Source organism: Engraulis encrasicolus, chromosome 22, assembly GCF_034702125.1.
Source record: "Engraulis encrasicolus isolate BLACKSEA-1 chromosome 22, IST_EnEncr_1.0, whole genome shotgun sequence".
Taxonomy (NCBI): Eukaryota; Metazoa; Chordata; class Actinopteri; order Clupeiformes; family Engraulidae; genus Engraulis; species Engraulis encrasicolus.
The window spans coordinates 13,987,867-14,010,694 of record NC_085878.1 but is presented as its reverse complement, the minus strand read 5'-3'; the positions used below and the strand labels follow the sequence as shown (position 1 = coordinate 14,010,694).

The window sequence follows — 22,828 nt, the reverse complement described above, 5'->3', positions numbered from 1 at the left end:
CACACACACACACACACACACACACACACACACACACACACACACACACACACACACACACGCTAGCTAGCCAGTGCTAACTCAGCAGGCCCATCACGGCAAATAGAAAGAGACGGATGCACACACACAGCAATTTGGACATGACGAACGTACACTACTCTACAAATTCAACACCTCAGAAGCATTCAGTGGATTTCAGCTAGTTCCATAATTATTCAATGTGGCCGACCAGTAATTGGGCTCCAGTCTTTACATAGCGTATCAGTTTTGTTTTGAACACTACAACTTTCTTGTAATGGTCAGTGAGAGAGAGGATGATTTCATGAAAAGGTCAATTAAATGTGTTGGATGGTCTGACCATGTTTGTTTCTGAACACTACATGCCATGGATATCCCCTATCTATAGAATAGGTGAACATCCACACATTTAATAAGGTTCAATTCACGCATCATTCATGCTAAGTCGGTAACAATGATAAATATCAACTTCCAAGCAAGATGATGAAAGGTCAACGTGGTGTCTTCACAAGGTAAGTCATTGGCCATTTCTACAGTGTGAATACTTAATTTATCCCGAAGGAAATGGTTATTGGTTCAAGATGAAACATTAAAATGAATGACCAAATGTATTGAATATGCCATCATTCATCCTATAAAAAGTTCAAACTATTTACACTACTCGCAAAAAGCTAGATATTTGGCTTTCCAGGAATGCGTCAGGACGGCCCTAAAAATATCCTTGCACAAATCCTCATCCTCATCTTCAAGCAAGAGTCACAGTACCAGTTGGTTTACACTTACTCACTTCAAATTCACATTTTCATATAGTTTATTGCAACCCAAATAGCCTTGTTTTGAATGAACTCTGTATGTGTGATGTATTAATTGTACCTTTCCTAAATCATTTTACCGTGAGTATTTTTTCTTTTACAGTAAGTGTCTGCAAAGAACGGCTATCACAGAGGTACAAAGAGGAGAGTTTATTGTGTGGAATACTGGTATTATCGAGCAGTGTCTGTGGACACCACTGCAGCGGTATATGAATACAAAAAAAACACTGAAAAGCCATTACATATACAGCAAACATGGACTGAGCACTTCCTACAAAATAGCACATCTTAAATTGACACGGCAGAAAACGTTTTTTTTGTTACATTCACAGAATGAATATAATGCATGTCAAAAACATGACAAAAGGAGGGAATCATGAATTTAAAAAATGGAATATGTTTTTAAAACCCTCAGAGAAAACTGAACTTGGCTCATATAGACATGGTACAATAAAACTAATATTGCATCCCCCCACCCCCACCTTCAGTACACTACTAATACATTCTCTACGACAGCACAGATGCTACAAGGCCTGTGTATGTATGTGTGTACATTTTCGGTCAATCTAGACTCCTGGAGTGACACAAAGACGACACGTACAAACCTAATAAAGGGCCAATAACGCAGGACTAATAAGAGCGGGACTGCTAGCCGGCCCTAGCGCGCTCTGTGTGTGTGTGTGTGTGTGTGTGTGTGTGTGTGTGTGTGTGTGTGTGTATGTGTGTGTGTGACTCCTCCACAGTGCAGATGCAGATAGGAACTTTATCGCGGGTCACATCAGGGTCGACCCAGAGCCCTGAAGAACTGTTTTGACAGGAACTATGACGGGCAGAAATACATTTAACTGCTGTTTGTGTAAGCCCAAGTCCAACCACCACCTACAATGTGTTTTCATTCTTTTCCTCCCGTACAGGGTTGTAAAAGCCTTCTCTTGAAGACTAAAAACAATTTAAAATTTCACACATGGAAGATTTTTTTTTTAAACAAAATATCTATTTACAAAAATGTGACTGGTTAAAAAAAGTGATGTCTTCGTAGCGTGTATATACAGGTGTATGTGTTGTATACTGGATATGTAGGACTACTTGGCACACGGTGGGCATTTCATCTCCTTCCTCGTTTGGCAGGGGGCTCCTCTGCCTTCTGGCCCCCTCGGGTGCGTGGGGTGGGGGGGCTGGCCTCCCTTTTGCGCCCCCCCTTGGCTGTGGAGGCGGCGGTGGCAGCCTGCCCTCTGGTACCACTGCAAAACACAACACGCCAGAGCAGCGCTTAGGGGATTTCACTCTGCTAATACTAAGACACTGACATGATGTACATGATGTGATATGACACTGATTAGATAAACTGCATTTTGTTACTCTGCCTTCTTCCATATGCAATGACAATAAAGTTGAATTCAATCTAATGTGCAGAAGATGAAGAGAAAATGTCACACACACACACACACACACACACACACACACACACACACACACACACACACACACACACACACACACACACACACACACACACACACACACACACACACACACACACACACGCACACACACACCATTTTCCCATCCTTACCGTGTGGTGCCAGTGCTCTCCTCCTTTGCTTTGGCTCTGGTGGAGGGCTTGCTGGGTTTGTTCCTGAAAAAGAAAACAAACACAACACATTAATACAGAGTTCAAGACGCATGAAACATGAAACGTAGAGACATGGGTACAGAATGGTGCATGTTTGGCCAATCAATTAGGAATCTGCAGCAAAACATGGAAAATGGCACGGCAAAGCCATGGGGCTACCAACATGAAGTCAGATAATATTGTATATGGATTGATTAGTTGAGGATGACTCACTTCTCGGCTTCCAGGCGTGCAGCAGCGCGGGTGGTGGTCCTGCGTTTAGGGTCCTCCTCGTCTTCTCCACCTTCCTCCTCCTCCTCCTCTTCCGTGTTCTCCTCCTCCTGTTCCAGGCCCTCTGCCTTCTGCTCTCCCTCAGCTTTCTGCTCTCCGTCAGCCTTCTTGCCTTTAGTTTCAGCTGCCTTTTCTGTATCAAAAAAACAGATATGTACATTATGGATACATTTTAAATATGTACACAACATATAAGGGACATCAATATGTGTTCACTCATCAGATTTTATCCTTGAACCAACAAATCATACCGCTTCATATATCATAAGTACCTCCACATCATTGAGTATGCAATGAAATGCAATACAAACTAGGTGGATGTTCAAGTGCTTTAGATAGCAATGGGAGAGCAACATATAAACAGGTAAGGGGTGGTCCGGCTGGTCAACTCTGTCCCTGGCGACGTTGCGAAAATTGCCAATTAGCGCTATTAACATGTTATTTATGCTCTATTACCATACTATTGCCATAATAACCACAGTACCTATTGCCACGCTAATAGCCGTTTTATCAGCAGTCGGTAGCGTTTGTTTGGCGCTTTTGCAAGTTTTTTCCCCCCGTCGGGAGTGGGGCACTAGAGTGGTGTCGCCCGGGGTCCCAGTTATTGTAGGACGGCCACTGGTAGAAGTAGAGTGGGTACCTGAGTCTGGAGTAGCTGCTGAGGCTGCAGCTGCTGCGGCTGAGGCTGCGGCTGCTGAGGCTGCGGCTGCGGCTGCTGCTTTGGGTGGTCTCCCCCTGCGAGGAGTCTTCTTCTGAGCCTTCTCTGCCTCCTCCCCCTGTGGACACACCAAACACAACTAATCAATAACTTTTAATCTTTCTTATCACATACCTAACACATGCTCATGAGTGGAAGACTTAATGTACCACACATCAGACGTAACATCAATTTCATTGGTTTTCCATCATTAAACCAGCTGTTTGCATGAAATCTGTGTCAAATAACAACAAATGAAAACAACTGTTTTAATATTGGCAAATAGTTTACCAAAGGTTGGGCACAAACTATTTTTAGATGATTTAAATGTTAAATGTTTATTTACAAACTAGGTGTCTGTTAATATAAATGTGAATGTTTTTTTAACTACTTTTTAACCTGTGCTTCAGCTTGTCCTAATGTGAATAACCCTTTATAAGACCCTTATAATGAATTAGTTCCGACAAATGAAATAGTTAAGCTTGATATATTACTAATATTTTTAATATTATTAGTAATAATATTACACTTTTTAGTTTGTGACAAAAAAGTAGTAGCATATTTTAACACAAATAACATACTGATTTCTATCTGACACAGATAAACATTGATAGATTTCATGCAAACAACCAATAATTAACCAATGATGAAAAAACATCAACTTCCCAACTCAGAGTATTCAGTGTTATTTTCGCAGCTAAATAAACCCACTATGTTTCAAAGAGGCTTATTACTTCCTAAAACTTAACACACCCTTTTGTGCGGAAATGTAAAAACTGCTGTTTACTTCTGTATTAGTGCCATGACTGCAGTGTTTTGGATATGAAAGCACAGCGAAATGCACAAATCTGCAAAAAATACTGCAGAACAAAGGTGCTTTCCAAGGGTGCCCTGGGAAATAAGAGGCTAATGGAGGAGCAATATTTGGCCCCAGAACAACATCATTGGATTAGAGAGAAACCTCAGAAAGGGGAACATGACTAGGAGGAAGACCAGAAGTGGTCATGATGACTCACACTCACTTCATCTGACTTGATCTCAGCTGGGCTCTCCTGCTTGACCTCCGCCTCACCTTCAGCTTGACTCAGTGCTGAGGGAAAAAGAATTAAAGTGAGTCACGATGGGGGTGCGAAGAAGGTGGGGGGGCGACCACAAACAGAGCTGAGTCAGACATGAAGTGGTTAACAGAAAACTCATTTCAAATTTTGTTAAGACAGCTCACCAGGGCTTTTCTGGGGCGACGCGTCTTCTGGTGCTTCGGAGACTTTGTTCTCTTCAGTTGCCTGATCCTAAAACATACACACAGGGACGCACACCACATAAACAATTTCATTAATTACTTTACTATGATATTGTCTAAACCGAACTGGAAATACGGACTGACTGAGCAAGTCAAACCTACACCTGGTCCTGTGCAGATGTTTATGTTGTGGGGCGGATGCAGGACCACTAGGTTAAATTGGTGTCTTGGCCACCAGGGGGCAATAGTGAGTATTGGTTTACACAAAATAAGATTTTATCACGTTTGTTGATGTTGGGTGCGCCTCTTGGTTTTCATACCACAGTGATTTACACCAATGTGGAGAAGCACTTTCTTAGCATTCGTTTTGGCTGAGGTAATTGTTTACAATTATCTGAAAACCTCTCCAAGTTCCTTGAGACTCAAGTGGCCGTGGTGCGAAGACAGCCCGAGACCGTAGCACTTCATAACACTGTCTATCTGACTCTGTGTGACCAAGGTAAACTGGAAATCACCTCTCCAGAATCCTCCGTTTCCTCAGATCTCTTCCTCTTCAGTCCAGACCTAGGAGCTGGAGGGTAAAAGAAGGATCACAGCCTGAACACATAGGCATTGATTACATTCAAAAACACACCATAATTGACATCATAATGGACTGAAAACTACAGAAACACAGCCCAAAACTGCAGAAGCAAAAAAAAACATTTGTTTATGCCATATTGAAAAGTAAAAAAAAAGGTTGACACATCTACAGTAGCTTGGCAGGCATGTTCTAGAGATCCCTCCCGGTCTTCGTGTTTGGGGAACAGTGCTGAGCCATTTACCTGTGGTGGCCTCCTTAGTCTGGGCTGCAGAACGTCTACCTCTACGTACAGGGGCCTCTTCTTTCTCAGCCTGGACACAGAAAACACACACGCAATAAGTTTCACTAGCCCTGGTCTCACGACCCATGGCTACACATGAAGGATCATTTGATCATAATTTGCACAATTAAAAAAGATGAGCCCACCTCTTTGGGTGCCTCCTCTTCTTTCTTCTCCTCCTTTTGGCTCTCAGAGGCTGCTGATAAACAACACATCATGAGATGTGATAAAAATGTGATGAAGAGAATGTCACAACACATAAGACCAGTAATCATATACCCATCGAAACAACCAAACTGCTGACATATAAACCCCAATGTTTAAATTGCAATATATACACTGGTCTACCATCTATGGTGCTACAATATTAAACCCATATTACCCAGGCCCATCTGTGAACTTACGCTGGGCTGAGGACCTGGCTGAGCGTCCCCTGCGTGCGGTCTCTGGTTCAGGAGCCTTCTCAGCCTCCGTGTCGGGCTGATGAGAGGGTGATGGGGGAATAAAGAGTTAAAAAAAAAATAGTCAGTAACATGGCACAGAGTGCACAGTATGCTATCGAAAGCAAAAAAACTCTACTGGAAAAGAGGAACCACATCTCACAAGAGTGATTGTCACATCTACCTGCGTGTCTGCACTCTGGTCTTTGCTCTCCGCCTCGGCCTTGGATTTATCTGCCGAAACCAAGTCACACATCACACCCAGTACCAGTACACATCGAAAATGGGCTGAAGTCATATTTACCACCATACTGTACTGACTAATTGTTTTAGTTCATTTTATTAGTTGCTTCAGCAGTTGATTATGCACTATTGATGTTTTTTAAGATATACTGAAGTAATTGAAGTAATCGTACTGGAGTCCTTAGCGACTGCTGTGGTGCTTCGTCTTCCTCGGCGAGTGACTCGGCCCTCTGATTTCTCATCCTAAGTGGAGCAGGAAGAAGAGGAGAGCAGAGAGAACAACAGAATCAGCACAGGACAGGAGGAGAAAGAGATCCAGGGTGCCAGACGGATTAAGGGAAGAAGGGCAAATCCAATACCATCTCTGACACATCCGATCCTCGCTCCTCCTCTTGACCGTCCGACTGAGACGCGCTGCCTGCAACCAGAGAGCACAGAGGTCAGGTTGGTTGTGTGTGTGATCATGTGCGTGTGTCACACACACATACACACGACTAAACCACACAATTAAACAGACGGCCACAAACTAAAGCATGCAAGCACACCGACACGGCAACTCCTCACATGTATCTTTAACTCTTTCACACTTTTCCACACGCACACCAGCTCACAATCACCTCAAACATACACACAGACTCACACAGGTTTGTACACACAAACATGCAACAAATGAATACAGACTCTCCTACACACACACAAACACAGGAAGACAAAGACACATGCATGCAAAGAGACTCATGTTTGCAGCAAGGTGCGACAAGGCTACTCACTGGACTGCTTGACGAGTTTGGCCGGACGACCTCTGCGTGTTGCTCTGGTGACCTCCACTTCTTCAGGCCTGTCCTGTGGCACCTGTGACAACATGTCAAATGGCTCAGGGGTCCGTTTCTCGATTCTTGTCGTTGCTAACCGTCTTAAGACTGTCTTAAGACCGTCTTACCGTTCCCTTGGATTTAGTGGTGAGCGTCGCTGTCGAGAGAGAGTTGAGTCGCTCCTACGAAGGACGTTGCTACCGTCGTTAGCAAAGACGCTTTCGAGATACGGACCCCTGATCAAGGACTCACACCACATTAACATCATCTGCTGGTGTCACGTAACACATCAAACTATGTCTTCAGGCAATGCATTGGGCAACGTTACGTTATATTAAATCAAATGGCCAACAGCAGATGCTCTTCTCTAAAGCAACTTGCAGTTCTTAGGTACATGGTATTGGTAATAATCTCTTGAGCAATGTAGGGTTAGATGCCTTGCTCTTGGGCACTACAGTCAAGCAAGAAGGTCTAGCGGCACACATTCTAAGGGTGGGATCTGAACCTGCAACCCTCTGATCCAAAGGCCACCTCCCGCCCCTTTCATTTAAGCATGAATTAACATAAGGAAAACAAACTTTGCCCGGGTCAGACACAACAACCATGTTTTTTTTGTCTGCTTGCACTACTTAATTAGACTGAAGACATGTCTGATTACTTAGACTGGAGCTTACTGCCATGGTGTGCAGCATCCAGCCATTTGACCTCATGGCCGCAGCCATCATGCGCTACACTGTGTGGTAATGCCTGGATGAACAATCTAATCAGCCCAACAGCTACAGCAAACCATGCTCCGCTGCCCATCGACAAAATAATTAAAAGTTCTTCCTGCCTCTACCCCCCTTTCGCAATCTCATTCACTTACAGAGGGGTGGCTAGTATGACACAGACATCTTAAGCCGTTTGCACACCGCTGTGGTGGCCAAGTCTGTGTTTGTTTACTCCATCGCTGCTTCATATTTCACAATGGAGCTCTGCAACCAGATCTTCTGCCGGGGGCATTGCAACGGTTGAAATTTGATGTGACATCGTTTCTGTGGTTATGATCCGAAAAAAATCTCAAAACCTCAGACATGTTCACATGAGGTCATGGTTTTGCATTTCTCCCTTTTCTAGACAATAGACAGAAGATCAATGATTTGCATTTCATTTGTTTGTGCTCATCCTCATATTTACATTTTCGGAGTGTGTTTTTTCATGGAAGCCAGCTGTATCCATGGAAATGAGGTGAAAGTGCTTGTTCCAACTTCAACGTTCTACACATAGTTGAGAACACAAATGCATTTGCCATTAAAGGGGCTCCAGGTAGGATTAAAAGTTTAATTAATCACGGTCCCGAGTCAGCCTATGCTTATGCGAGTCATTAGTAAGTGAACGATGGCTTATCTCGACCACTTCTACAGCCCGCTGTCAGAAAACCCCACATGCAACTTTTGACAGCGTCGGACCGAACGAGTGTCGTGAGAAACACTTTTCATTGAAACATCGCTTTACATACCGTATTCAGATTTGTATCAACTGCTGGCATTCAGTCATGAAAAACAGTTTCACCGCGAGTTTATTTGAACAGCACTTTTTCATTATGGTGTAAATTTTGAGACAGGCATGCCACGGGCACCGCGCAAATGACGTCATCCTACCTTGTGCCCCTTTAAACCAATACCAAAGTTGCAGAGCTAGTGATATCAGTACTTACAGTACTTACTGGGGTGGCCTTCTCCTCTGGACCCTCTTGAGGTGCAGCATCTGCCAAGACAGGACACAGCAGAAGCATGGTCACCACACAACTCACATTTCACATCAAACAACACCCTTGGACCCAGAGTCGACCTAGAATGTGACGGATGGCGGCCTTTCAGCCAAGTCTTGGGCGGTGTGTTCAACCCGGTCGTTCACACTGACCACGTCGGTGTGCACGGCCAGTCCTGTTCATTTATGAGTTTGGCTTGAGAAACATTTCATGGATCATCGAGTAATTTGGTTTTGAAAATGAGTAATTGATGATACTATATTTCAGATTGTTTTGAGGTAATAAGACATTAATGCTTATGTTGATTAATTTACTGTATATGTAAAAATAACTTTATTGAAGAAGTCCAACCGTGAAGTATTGAATGTACGTCTCTGCTTGAAAATAGCTCAAAATGCCATCTACTGGCCACAAGTGACCCTGAACCTTGTCAGAGCAACACACTCAAACTGAGAGAAATGGTTGTTAAATATGCAAGTCATAAGCCATTGATATGTGCACATCTCCATCACATCTACTGTTTATTATTCTCCTAGGACCAACACTTGCAATTCACAACCATGTCCTCATCCAATTGATGTGTGAATAAGAGCAGGCCTTCATTTTGCACTTCAATGCCATTTTAGACTTACTCGTCTGCAGTGCAGGTTCTTTCTGCTTACTCGTCTGCTCTTCTGTCTGGCCTTCCTCAGTCTGTTCAAGTTTAAACAGAAAAGACTCCTCACATTATGAACACATAAACACTACTTTTACAGCCTCTAAAGCCAAGCTGCTTCACATTATACAAGAGCAGGTTTAATACGGCAATAAAAGAAGCTCCATACCTCTGGGGCTGCAGATTCACTGGAGACCTCTCCTAGTTTATCAGGCAGAGAATCTCATATTAGGCCGTGGAACAGTGGTTTCATAAGTACACTGCACTTATGACAGTAAGTATATGCATATTCAAAGCAAACAGACATGGCCTAAACACTTTGCATATTTTTAAAGCCTCTCTGTTGCTGGGTTACAGGGTACCTTGTTTTTTGGCAGGGGCCTCGTTCTCTGTAGTCTCTGACTGCGTAGCCTCGGCGATGTCAGACACTGCCGGGGTAGAGCCTTGAAATTAGCAACAAAAAAAAGAGAAATCAGTTTGTTTTTTGGTGGCACATTGCTGAGCAAGTAAAATGGGGTCCAAAAGACTACTTAAAAACACCTTCTTGTCTTTTGACAAACTCTCTACACACAATAGTCTTCAGTGGTAGTCGTCGCATGAAAGCTTTATAGCTTTAAGCAGTGTGTTTTTGTAATAAGGACGCTAGGCTCTCACCTGTCTTAGAGGGAGAAGCCATGGTTGGTTTGCCTTCATCTTTGCTCCCATCCTTGGAAATGAAATGTGGATACAAACAAGGGTTATTTGAAACAGTTCCACCATTTGCATATCGTAGGCACACACTAAGCGTGGTCAGAGTGACACTACTCACAGCTGAGGCATCATGTGACGGCAGTTTTTCTTCACTCTGAGCAGCAATTGGAACCACTGTGCGCACAGAACAGAAATATGTTAGGTCTTCATTGGCATTTGCAATGTGTCAGTACTGTAGTAATACACAAAACACCATGTTCCTAATGTCGTTAAGTTTGTACGAAACTTTAAAACTTAAAACCAACACACCATCTTTGTTCTGTGAGGGAGCCACCACAGCCTCTGAGGGCAAAGAGGCAGCGTCTGGTTTGTCTTCGTCGGAAGGTTCCTTAGAGGCGACATGCTGTAAACATACATAACAGGGGTGTCGAGGGATGTAAATGTATAGACGACCAGAGAAATAAATGTCATAAAAAGAACATGAGCAACGGCTCTTACCTTCAGAGCATCTTCCTGCTCTGCCGTCAAAGAGGACACTGCTGGGGCAGCCAGTCCATCATTCATATCTGTTTAATGTTACATACATTCAATTCAATTCAATATGCAGTACAAAAGCAGATCAAATGATTTATATGGAGACACAGTACATATACATAGCTAACTGGTGGATATTGGGTGCTGGCTATACCTTCATCCTGTACGTGTTGGGCTTCAGGCATTTCCTGCAGTGTCTGGCTACTTTCAGCTTTATGCACGTCATTTCCAGAAGAATCCACCACCATAGGTTCTTGAGGAGGGGCCTCACGGGCAGTGGTGACGATATCCTGAGGTGGAGGAGGCACCTGTTCCGGAACAGGTGCCATGTGGCGGTCAATTAAGCTCGGTGACAACGTGAGGTCTGGGTCCATGGACAGCAGTGTAAGGGCCGCCTCCTTCATCTTCAGGTCTGCTTCCTGCAACGACATTCCAGCTGTTGCTGCTGCGCTTGATGTCACTTCCTCTCTCGTCTCCGCGGTTTCCGTGACGACGCTCCTCTCTGCCGAGCTGCAGACCTCCATCAGGCTTAGCAGCGCGTCAGCCTCAGCTGGCACAGGCCTCGGCTCCTCCTTCTGCTCCTCTTCATCTTTGAATTCGGCGAGACGTGCAGCCACGCTCTCACCTTCAGGCTCTGGGGTGATGTCACTCAAGGCATCAAAGGCATCGTCGGAGGGGCGAACAGTAGTAGTGGCCGCAGTAGCAGTAATGATGGTGGAGCCTGCCGAATCCACCTCCATGCCTGGGTCTTTAGGCTCTTTCGGGGCCTGAACTGAGGTGGCCGTCTCAGGCATAGATGGGGAAAGAGGAGAAGTTGTGGTCACATCTACTGATTTTCTGGCCCGGGCACCCTGTGTCTCTCCCTTCTTCTCTGAGTCTTTCACCTTCTTCTCACTCTGTTTCTTCCCGCTCTTGGCCTCCTGTGTCTTTTCAGGTGGGTGTTCCTCAGATGGTTTCTTCTCTTTCTTGTCCGCACCAGTGTCTTTCCTTTTCTCTTTCGTTGTGTCTGCTTTACTCACCGAGGTAGTGCTTTTGCCCTTGGCGTCTTGAGTTGAGCCCTTCTTGTCCGTCTTGGACGGCGTTGGAGTTTTGGGATCTTCTCTCGATTTGGATCTGGACTTTTCCGACAGTTTTGCTTTTGAGCCAGGCTCCACCTCTCTACTCCGCCGAGCCTCCCCTTCCGTTTCGGAGATGGACCTCTGCAGATCGGGCAAACCTCTCGTCTTCTCTTTGTCAGAGTCTTTGCTATCTAGCCTGGATCTCTGCTTGGTGTCTGCTTGTTTAGCATCAGTGGTGCTCTTCGACCTCTTCAGGACCTCCTTGATCAGTTTCTCCTTCTTCTTGTTTCCCTCTGTCCCCGGCTCCAGATCAGGCCTCTCCTCTGAGGAACCAGTAGAATCAGGATGCCTGGGATCACCTTTACCGCCCACCTTCTCCTTGTCCTTCTCTGCCTTGGTTCTGTCTTTCTCCTTCTCTTTGTCTTTCAGTGTCTCCCCTGTGGGAACCTTTGTCTTCTTGGAGCCAGCATCCTTCTGCCCGTCCTCCACAGCTGACCCTTCAGAGACGGACGACCTCGCCTCCCTGCTAACCGAAGAGGACTTCCTGTCGGCTTTCAGCTTCGAGGGCTTCTTCTCTCCTTTATCCTCAGAAGACACCTTTGCCTCAGCCCCATCCTTGTGTGAGCTCTCCTCTCCATGCAGTTCCGCCTTCTTATCAGCTTTCTGCTTGATCTTTGCAGAATCATCTGAGACACTGCGCTCCCTGTCCTTCTCCTTGCGGTCTTTGGCGTGCTGGTCTTTGCGCGAGTGGCGGTCGAACTTCCCAGAGGATCTCGGTCGCAGCAGCTCCTCTGAGCCTTGCTCCAGGTCCAGGATGAAGGAGTGTGTGCGGTTTTTGTCTGCCAGTTTCCTGGTCTCGCCAGGCTCCTCTGAGGTGCCAGTGCTCTTCCTCCTGTGGGCCTCATCTGTTGATGAGGACTCTGACACCTTTCTTGACAACTTTGAGGACAGACTCCTTGAAAGTTTCTGGGAATCCTGAAAATTAAAAAAAAAATTATAACATGTTTAAACATATTTTTCTTATAATCTAACAAGATGGATGGATGGATGGAACACACAAAATAGGGTTATTCTTACATCTTTTCTGAAGCCATCGCCATCAACATCACCCTTCTTTCTCTGTCCAGCTTCACCCTCCTTCCTATTAAAAAAAAACACAAGCCAATGAGCATTACATTATAACCCAAATAAACCGCCAATCCAAACTTCAACATTATTTGTCCTGCAAAAAAGGACGTGCTAACACACACACACACCCAACCACACCCACCCCCACACACCTTGAGTCTCTCTTGAGTTTTCTGCTGAGGGCCACCTTCTTTTCCAGGACTTTCTTCTCCTTGTGGGCCTCCTTGCCTCTGGGTCTCTGGACCTCATCACTCGCCTTCTTCTCATCTGTACAGAATTAGGAGAGATAACTTGTAGACATTCAGGGAATTGACAGCATGAAGTGCAAAAAACATTGAACAATGAACTTGCCACACACAGAAAAACAGTTCTTAAAATTCAATTTCAATGGGTTAATGACCTCCTAAGTCTACCAACGTAAAAAGGATGTGCAATTTCCATAATAAATCCAGTTAAGACACAGTATGCTATGCTGCACCTTGTTCTTCCATCTGAGCCTGCTTGTTCCTCCTCTTCTCTTCCATGCGCTCACGATTCTGTTGTCGTTTCAGCAGGCGCTCTTCTTTGTCCTTGGCCTATGGACAAAAACATCACATCACTGGTTGGACTGGAGACAGGATGAGCCAGAGTGGTTCTATCTGTTCAGTGAGAACAGCAAAGGATGGAAGGCTTTTCACACATACCGCAGAGCGTCGACGCTGCTCAACAGTGTCCTCATCATCCGAGTCGCTATAGTAACGAGAGTAGAGGAAGGGTTTGTGTATGTAGCCCTGACGGCGAGCTCCGGGTTTGCGATCCTTGTTTTCATCGTCTTCCTCATCACCGCTGCCTTTCTTCTTCTTTGCCACTTTCTCATCTGTGCATCACAGACAGAAAGAATAATGTTCTTCTCATGACCGGTTTCAGGCCATCCAACCATTAGCTCATACATATTATATAAGTGGCTCATTGACATGACAACAACTGATTTTACAGGTGGCAAGTTAATGCACGATTCAAAAGTAGAAAATGGTACACACCAACTGAGTTTCATTTTAGGGTTGGTCAACATTAACATCAATGGGGCTTAACCCTACGGTAGCGTGCAAGGGTACTATTTAGTTTACTAAAAGTCACCTTGGGTAAATCAGACATCATAAACAGATAAAGAGGGAAACCTTCAGATGTGATCTCGCCCTCCTCAGTGGAGTCGGATGGTTGAGGCTCGCCGTCACTCTCCCCCTCAAAAGAGGACAGGTCACTCGTATGGACAGAACTCACTGTGATGTCACTCAGACCCTCCAGATCGGAATCTTCCAAGGAATATTCTACAGACACAGAGGAGTAGATTAAAATTAGTACAAATATATAAGCAATGTGACGTTTATAGAATACACCACAATCCTTTGCCTTGATCTCGTGGTGTACAAAAAAGTTAATTTATTTGTGTTCATCTATTCTTTTAAAATCTATACACATATCTCACTCTTCTGTGAAACTCAAACACCTTGTGCACTGAATTAATGTCCACACCATTTGACTGCAGGCATCTTACCTTCTTTGAGCCTTTCTCTAGCCTTCTGACGTATGCGCTGTTTCTCATTGGTCTTGCTTGCATCTTGATCATCTTGATCAGCCTTACTTCTGTCCTCGTCCTCTTCTTCTTTCACAGCCTTCTCCTCCTTACTCTTGTCTTCCTTCACCTCCGTGTTCGCCTCTTTGTCTACATCCATGTCTTGGCTCGTGTCCTCCGTCTTCACCTCCATGTTGTCGACTGCTTCCTGGTTCTGGCCCTCCTCCTCCTCCTCCTGCTGCTGCTGCTGCTGCAGCTGCTCCTCATCTGACATGTCCATGGCCTCGATCTCCATCTCCTCCTCCACCAGGCTCATGTCCTGCTCCCCAGCACTGCCGTTCATCACCTCCACCTCCTCGCCCATCAGAGCGGCCTCCTCCGCGGCCCTAAGCACGGCCTCTTCCGCATCCTCCTTCTCCCGGCCCGTGCGTGTGCTCGCCTCCTGGTTCAGCGTGCTGATGGTGTCCAGGATGGACATCGCACCGGCGCTGGTGCCAGCCACTGACCCCCACAAGAGAAGCAAAGTTGCAGAAAATGATAAATGTGTGAAAGTAACAATGTGTTAAACAACGCAATTCAGATGACACAAGACTGTTGGTTATGTGCAGAACAGTATATCACCTAATAAAAAAAACTAATTTGCAAGACTCGGCAATGAGACATCTGAATCTAAAGCCAGCACAGCTAAAATGAATTAAGAGAAAAATCATGTCAACAAGACAGTGTTCTACCTGAAGGTGGATACTGGGGATCTTCTCCAGGAGGATAGTATGCTGCAGGTTCTTCATAATGGCTTCCCGGAGACAGAAACTGATGGACCACCCTCTCCACCTGTGGTCTGAATATGTGGTGGACTTTCGGGTCTACGACTTGAGCCACAATTCTGTCCACTCCCTGCTCGAGCATTCCCGATCTAAAACAGAGGCATTGAGCAATATACATTTGTGGATACCTCAAGCACATTTGTGATGCAATTTAGTAAACTGTGATAATGTGTTAGCAAAACATTGCATTTTGAATCTTTCGAGTCAGAATGAATTCAGAATTACTCATCAACATCTGCCTCAACTGTCAAAAAGTTTGTGTGTGTGTGTGTGTGTGTGTGTGTGTGTGTGTGTGTGTGTGTGTGTGTGTGTGTGTGTGTGTGTGTGTGTGTGTGTGTGTGTGTGTGTGTGTGTGTGTGTGTGTGTGTGTGTTGTAACTCACTGTAAAACCAGTTGTCTGATGTTGTTCCTCAGCTGGTTCTTGTTCAGATGAGGGCTCCATGTGTGGTTAGAGAGATGATTTGACACAAAGTTGTCCACACGTTGTCTCAAATTCAAATAGGCTGGCTGAAAATGAATTAGTTGTTACATTTGAAATAGGCGGCAGAATGTTTAGTACCAGTACTACTGGCAGACAGGAGTCTATGGATGGTTGCATTACACAACCTGGCATGGAATAACCGTTATGCAATACAGCATAAAATAACACATATCCACTCCATCCTCTGCATCCGAGCAAACATGCTTGAATTGTCAAGTTCTCACACAACGTCTAACAAATTACCGTTACCAAGGTAGCAGAAGCAGCCCCTGTGATCACTTTCACTGTATTTAGTTTCAGAAAAAACAACGTTATTTAAGACTTGTTTGCCTTATTCCTTATACCTCCTTTCGACACCCTCTTTTGTCACAGGGGAAATCATTCCGAGCAGTTAGTTGTCAAGCCCGATTCGACATTTGAAGTTAGCACGCATCAGTTACCAACCTTTGTGTCTACGTCGGCTAAGCAATCCCTCCTGAACTGATCAAAGAGGCCTTGAGTTTTTAGATGATTGACGATCATAGAGACCAACTGTGGGTCTCCCGGTGGTAAGCCAGCCATGAGTACAGATACGAATTAAAAGCAAAGGAAAACAGTGAATTAATTTTCTATCATTCGAACATGTTATTTACACCGCCATTTTCTTCGACGTCATTTCACCCGGATGCACTTGGTCATCTTCCGGGTCATTAGAATCAAATGCATTTCTTTTCAAATTGTGTTTTTACACGAGTTTCTTGTCTACTGTTGTCGAAGACAGGACGGAAAAACAACATTTTTAATTCATATTCGTGTCTACATTCGTAAACGTGCGGGGCGCTGGCGAATTCGAACGAGTTTTCATACAATTAATAGTCGGATTGCTCATTTGATATGACCTGGACTGCCAAATCCTCTTGGCAAGATGCACAAAGACAAAACCACACCATAGTTTGGCTATTTCGCATCTATAGCACATTTTGCATGGAAGTGATGGAACCGTTGCGGACACACAGCCCGTGCTCCCGTTTACCGAGAGTGCTGTAGGCTATTCAAATTTAGTAACGTGTAAATGCACAGAACCAGGGGACGCATGCTAGAAACAAACACGCAACCACCAAAACACCGAGAAACCTGATAAGTTTACAACTCGTTGATAAATCGTTACAAAGTCAACTACATTGCTTTTTTCTTTATACCACCGCGGCTCGTTGGTCTAGGGGTATGATTCTCGCTTTGGGTGCGAGAGGTCCCGGGTTCAAATCCCGGACGAGCCCATGTTTTCCCCATGGATATGAAGCCAATGCACTAAACTGTGATGTGATTTGATTTTCTGCTATGCAATGTATCTTTGAGTGTATGATGACACCCTGGAACATGGTTGGCTGTTCACATTGTGACTCAGTAGAAGGGATAGGGAATGATAGTACAGAATGAAGCCATGTACTTTGCCAAGTAGCCTATTCAAAACAGCAGGGCAGGGGTAACAAAAAAGAGTGACAGGGGGAAAGACCGTAGGCCTACAAAGATGTGCTCAGTGTATGGTGGCCATATAGGCAGGTGCACCAAGACAAATATGCCCTAACCATAGAATTTATAGTAAGCAGGGTTGTAAATTAACTTTTTTCCTCCACCAGCCAAAATTACAAATATATGTTAATCTTACTATCCAAATACACACTCACTAATGGTTCAAAGTGGCTCGTAAGTTGGCTGGTGTTAATTTAGAGCCCTGATAGTAATATACAATATATGGCCCTATCCAGCGTGGCCCTGGATAGCTCCACACAGTCCTGCTGTGAGAGGTCAAAGTGATAGTCTTAGGTGTAAGAGTTTTAGGTGAAAGAGTAGCAACAGATGGCATTCATAAGAAAGTAATGTCTATTTTGAGATTTGGTCTTGCCTTGAAAATGACTCATTGCTGTAGGCTACCCAGTAGGGGGCAGTGGACAAAAGGGAAAAATACTCTACTCTGAGAACAGTTTACACTACCAGACAGACAAACCCAGCAAGACACTGTTCTGGTTCACTTGACAGATTTTAGGAATGTGAAAATATCGATAGATCTAATATAAGCACAAGTCATTCGAGTCTTGATCCTGTGACAAGCCCAAAACAACATTGTAGTTGGCATGTCCCCCTATAGGCCTTTAGTCTTGTGTTCACTATGCATTTGTTACATTTATCTAGCTGACTAAAGTGTAGGCAAAGACTCTTTTAATTCTAACATAATAGACCGTCTATACGTTGCTGAAATAGACGGTCTATTATGTTAGAATTAAAAGAGTCTTTGCCTACACTTAAGCCAGCTAAATAAATGTAACAAATGCATAGTGAACACAAGACTCTACTGTTGACATAAGTAGATAAATCAGTTACAGGCTGGCCTAGGTCTGATTAAGCAGCGAACTGTGTTGTTAGCTATCTAATAAACCTTTTTTGTTCACTGAAGGGTTGCTTTTGGGCTCATCTCAGTGGCCATGCTGCTCATCAATGATAGTTGATATCGCTCAGAATTTGTTCATCCACCTGGCTTTGCATTCATTTGATTGCTTCATATGGAAAACAAAAGAATGTTTTTGCAAGCACTTGTAAAATCCCTGATACAACTTCACTCTCAGCTCCTGTTTTTTTCATTCTCAATAATGAATATGAATGCAAAAAAGTTGGAAGTGTACTCATTTCCTTCCCAAAAAACAAAGTCCCACTATTAGCTTATTACTATTGAGTAATGCAATGTGAGGAACAAGAATAGCCTAACTGACCGTGACACGGTTCCCTTTTCTTATAAGAGCCTGGAGAGATTTGGGTCCACGTTTTATGTAAATGAGACAGATCATGTGGTTTTACGGTGGGGGTTGTGTGATGGGGAGGGGGAAAAAGCCACGTCTGAACATTGCTTGTCAGGCGTGCCGTCTAACCCCCTCTTTCACTTTGCACTAGTCTGTCTGGTTAAGCAGAGTATAAATGTCCGAGTTAAAACAGTTTTTACTTCTTTAACAGATTAGGCTATCAATCATCATTGTCTATATTGGATTCTTGAGAGGTGAGCTCTGAAAATGTATTCATGTAATAATTAATATTATATAAAATAAGGAATGGACTTAAACTAACAATGTTTCTGAATCATCTGTTTTACTTTGCTATTGACTGCTGACAACTCTATTGATCCACAAATGTGATGAGATGGATAAATGAGAGGATAGAATAATGTTAAAATAAGATGATTTTCAAGAGGATATGTAATAAAGCAAACCTAATCATGCATTATTGTCACATAATTCTGTCTTTGACATTGGTTCATGAAATTTTAGTTGTAACATATTTTAGTTGTAACATCTTGATAATTTCAATCATGCCTCATTTTTGCACTCCTCAGTGTGTGCCTCCACATTAACCATCTCATCATCACCTTACATTGCATTTGGCAGACACTTTTTAACCAAAGCAACTTACAATCGAGGACATAATCATAGTCAAATACATGAGCCAAATCTCATGTGGTTCTTTCAGATTTGATATTCTTGGATGTGATGGATTTCATATGGGCCCTCGCCGTCCTCCTGGGATCTCTGCCCTATTCTGACAACTCTGATATGAGCACCATCGTTATGGATTTGTCTTCTCAGAACTTGACATCTGTGCCAGATGGGCTTCCTCCAGAAACACAGAATTTGGACCTCTCGTGTAATCATATTGGGGCTCTGAAGAGAAAAGATTTTAAGCGAACCCCTCAACTGCAGTCCCTCAACCTTTCCAATAATGTGATACAGAGTATTGATTGGGAAGTTTTTCTCTCCTCCCAAGACCTAAAGGTCTTAGATCTATCCCACAACAAACTCCGCAGCCTTTTAGACCAGCGCTACCTACAGCTGACTCCAAATCTAGCATATTTGGACTTGAGCTTTAATGACTTTGTTAACATGACCCTTGATTTTGAATTTACAAATCTTCAAAAGCTGGAAGATTTGAAGTTGAGTTCAGAAGTTATCCGGAATGAAGACTTTGCAAGTATATCCAAACTGCAGTTAAAAAGTTTAAACCTCTTTGTGTCAAATAATACCAGTTATGAGATTGGGAGTCTGGCCAATGTGACTTCAAAGAAGCTAATTATATCATCACAGTCAGACTGTGACCGTGCTCTCCTGAATGATGCAGTCAAATCTTTCGCTGAGGTAAAACTTGTTGGCATAGCAGTGGATAAATTTGAACCAGTGACATGGCAAAGAGGGGCTATTGATGCCATCAAACTGGAATTCGGAAACACATCAGCTACTTGGGAAGATCTGACAAGTGTTGTCAATAATCTGCTCCGCTCATCAGTAAAACATCTTAGTTTCACCGGGTTAACAATAACTAAGATGGATGGTTATGGGGAAGTCGCCACATTTTCCAACATGGAATCATTAACTATTCAACAAGCCATTGTGACAGTCTTCCTGTTCTCACAGGAAATGTTATACGATTTCATAATAAACACACCGGTCCATAGTCTTACAGTGGCACAGACGCCAATTGTCCACATGACATGTCCACATAACCAATCCAAGATCCGCATTCTGAACATGGGTGACTGTGCTCTATCTGAGAAAGTCTTCTCCAGTGGTAAGATCGAGTGCAGCACCCTGAAAAGTGTGGAAACATTGGTCCTCAAGGGTAACAACTTCCAGGATTTCAAGCAGCTCAGTAGCCGAGTCAGTCTCATGTCCTCATTATCCAGCCTAGATTTAAGCCATAACAAACTGAGCTATCGGCGTGAACAGGGGAATTGTTCTTGGCCTTCGAATATTACACACTTGAATCTATCCTTCAATAGCTTTGACAGCTTGGTATTTCTCTGTTTACCACAGAACATTACAGATTTGGATCTGCAAAACAATGGTATCACTGCTATACCAACCGACATTTTCAAGTACAAGTCACTCAAAAAATTTAATCTGATCAACCAGTACAAGTCACTTAAAGTTTTGGATCTGACCCACAATAGATTTCATAACATCCCTGACTGCACAGCTTTCCCAAATCTCCAGACATTGCTGCTCCGAGGAAACTCCCTCCAGTCTCCATCCTTAGACTTTCTGAATACATGCCCTATGTTGCAGTTTTTGGATGCCAGCCATAACTCCTTCATCTGCACATGCTCCTTGAGGGAATTCACATCCATACTGGGGAAGACCACCACAGCACACATCAAGTTCCTACATTGGCCCAGGGGCTATCACTGTAGCTACCCAGAAGATAGACATGGAACACTCCTGGAGGACTTCAGCCTTCCCCCTGTGTCCTGCAGTGCAGCTCTCCTAGCGACCACCATATTGGTGCCAGCGATCGCCCTGGTGATTGCGGTTGCAGTGCTTTGTCGGCAACTGGATGGCCCGTGGTACATGAGCATGATCTGCCAGTGGGCGCGTGCCAAACACCGGGGAGCTCGGAACAAGGACAAACCAGAGGACCTGCAGGGCGTGCTTTTCCACGCCTTCGTGTCATACAGTCAACGGAACGCGGAATGGGTCAAAGGTCAACTCATCCCCAGACTTGAGGGCGAGGATGCAGGGGCTGCTGGTGATGGGCTTCGCGTGTGCCACCACGAGCAAGACTTTGTCCCTGGGAAGACCATCGTGGAGAACATTCTGCGGTGTGTGGAGATGAGCCGTCGCTGCATATTCGTCCTCTCCTCGGACTTCGTGCGCAGTGAATGGTGCCACTACGAGCTGTGCTTCGCCAACCACCAGCGAGTGGCCAAGGGCTTTGACTGTGTCATCCTGGTTCTTTTGGAGCCCCTGCCTCAGTACATGATCCCGTCCAAGTACTACCAGCTGAAGGACATGATGTCCAGACGCACCTACTTGGAATGGCCCCCTGAGAGGACCAAGCAGGTGTTGTTCTGGGCCAACCTGCGGGCAGCTCTGTATGCTGATCTGCCCACGGAGGGCACCCAGAGGGATGGGCAAGAGGGCACAGAGTAAAAAGGTGCCGTGCTGTTCTGGACTGGGTGTCCCACTATTGGTAAGAAGAAGTTCTCAGATTTAATTAATCAAATGCTTTCATAAACTACCAGACAGCTAAAACCACCAATCAAACAAATGTCTATGGATTATATGCTGTAGATATAGTGCTCTTTTTTCTTGGTCCCTGACAAAAGGAACAACAGTATTAGAGTGACAAGACATTCAGTGTGCAGACACAAGCAGTATACATGGGTTTTCTTTTTTTGTTTTCCCCTGGCTGCGCGACCCCGGCAGCACCCAACTCAACTTCTGATTGTTGGAAACCGCTATCGGTCACTTGTTTAGCTGCCAGTATCTTGCCCCTTTTCACAACACCATGTTTATAAACAAAAAAAAACCATATGGACAGAGCCAAGCTGACATTGTTTCTCTATAACGGCCATAAAGTGCAATAAAGGTGGTTTGGCCTGCGTGAATTGTAGCCTAAGTTTCCTCTCCTGCTGCTGTAGCCCATCTGCCACAAGTTTAGACGAGGTGTGCATTCAGAGATGTCCTTTTGCATACCTTTATTGTTACGAGTGATTATTTCAGTTACTTTTGTCTTTCTATCAGCTCAAATAAATCTGGCCATCCTCCTCTGACCTCATTTTTGGCCAGAGAAATCATGCCCACTGGATATTTCTTCTTTTTCGAGCCAGTCTCTAGAAACCCTGGAGATGGTTGTGTGTGAATATCCTAGTAGATCAGCAGTTTTCGAAATACTCAGACCAGGGGCGTCAGCTGACCTAATTTGTTGACTGACTAACTTGTTGCACGTAGTGCATGTGCGCTATTGTGTGTGCATTCTGTAGATTTACTCTGTATGCTAAACTTGAGCTAAATTCCAAGGTAGCAAGGTTTTTTTGTGTGAAACTCATACCGGGGCACAGCAAATTAATACCTTGGCACGTGCCCCTGACTCAGACTAGCCCGTTTAGCACCAACAACCATGCCACGTTCAAAGTGACTTTCATCTCCTTTCTTGCCCATTGTGATGCTCTGTTTGCACTGCAGCAGATCGTCTTTGGCATGTCTACATACCTAAAAGCATTGAGTTGCCGCTACTGTGATTGGCTGAGTAGAAATGTGAATCAATGAGCAATTGGACAGGTGTGCCTAATAAAGCGGCCGGTGTGTGTACATTGCTGTGTGGGATGTCTGT

At 44.4% G+C, this 22,828-nt stretch overlaps 2 protein-coding genes and 1 non-coding gene across 6 annotated transcripts; 2 read left to right on the top strand and 1 right to left on the bottom strand.

Annotated features, from left to right (window-relative positions):
* Positions 1 to 965: 965 nt before the first annotated feature.
* On the bottom strand, positions 966 to 16,349 carry bod1l1 (biorientation of chromosomes in cell division 1-like 1). 4 transcript variants are annotated; one of them, XM_063188994.1, is made up of 32 exons: positions 16,145 to 16,349; positions 15,602 to 15,726; positions 15,127 to 15,308; positions 14,378 to 14,896; positions 14,001 to 14,150; positions 13,527 to 13,699; positions 13,322 to 13,418; positions 12,996 to 13,110; positions 12,793 to 12,856; positions 10,812 to 12,690; positions 10,622 to 10,689; positions 10,433 to 10,526; positions 10,242 to 10,297; positions 10,088 to 10,139; positions 9,796 to 9,876; positions 9,603 to 9,634; positions 9,411 to 9,471; positions 8,725 to 8,774; positions 6,987 to 7,068; positions 6,576 to 6,634; positions 6,390 to 6,459; positions 6,158 to 6,207; positions 5,938 to 6,013; positions 5,680 to 5,732; positions 5,495 to 5,564; positions 5,186 to 5,241; positions 4,653 to 4,719; positions 4,447 to 4,520; positions 3,374 to 3,509; positions 2,677 to 2,866; positions 2,404 to 2,466; positions 966 to 2,071 (listed from the first exon to the last, which is right to left on the bottom strand). In XM_063188994.1, exons 1-32 carry the CDS (start codon positions 16,259 to 16,261, stop codon positions 1,936 to 1,938), a joined length of 5,097 nt encoding a protein of 1,698 aa, XP_063045064.1. In that variant the 5' UTR covers positions 16,262 to 16,349; the 3' UTR covers positions 966 to 1,935. The 4 variants fall into 4 exon arrangements, with proteins under 4 accessions (XP_063045064.1, XP_063045066.1, XP_063045065.1 ...); XM_063188996.1 differs by having other exon boundaries at positions 4,453 to 4,520; XM_063188995.1 differs by having other exon boundaries at positions 5,680 to 5,729.
* Positions 16,350 to 16,884: 535 nt separating this feature from the next.
* Positions 16,885 to 16,956, top strand: trnap-ugg (transfer RNA proline (anticodon UGG)). Its single transcript has one exon. It is a non-coding gene; the product is annotated as a tRNA-Pro (tRNA).
* A 1,640-nt stretch (positions 16,957 to 18,596) lies between these two features.
* On the top strand, positions 18,597 to 21,647 carry tlr1 (toll-like receptor 1). The gene is made up of 2 exons (XM_063188426.1): positions 18,597 to 18,725; positions 19,193 to 21,647. The coding sequence occupies exon 2, from the start codon at positions 19,213 to 19,215 to the stop codon at positions 21,643 to 21,645; it is 2,433 nt and encodes an 810-aa protein (XP_063044496.1). The 5' UTR covers positions 18,597 to 18,725; positions 19,193 to 19,212; the 3' UTR covers positions 21,646 to 21,647.
* The last annotated feature ends 1,181 nt before the right edge of the window (positions 21,648 to 22,828 follow it).

What these genes read in the sequence shown, in the direction of transcription:
- bod1l1 (XM_063188994.1), bottom strand. Translation starts at nt 16,261, where the DNA reads ATGGCTGGCTTACCACCGGGAGACCCACAGTTGGTCTCTATGATCGTC. An exon ending in TAGAGAAAGGCTCAAAGAAG is followed by an intron (nt 14,151 to 14,377) that starts GTAAGATGCCTG and finishes CTGTGTCTGTAG; the next exon opens with AATATTCCTTGGAAGATTCC. An exon ending in GACTAAGGAGGCCACCACAG is followed by an intron (nt 5,242 to 5,494) that starts GTAAATGGCTCA and finishes TTTACCCTCCAG; the next exon opens with CTCCTAGGTCTGGACTGAAG.
- tlr1 (XM_063188426.1), top strand. Translation starts at nt 19,213, where the DNA reads ATGGATTTCATATGGGCCCTCGCCGTCCTCCTGGGATCTCTGCCCTAT.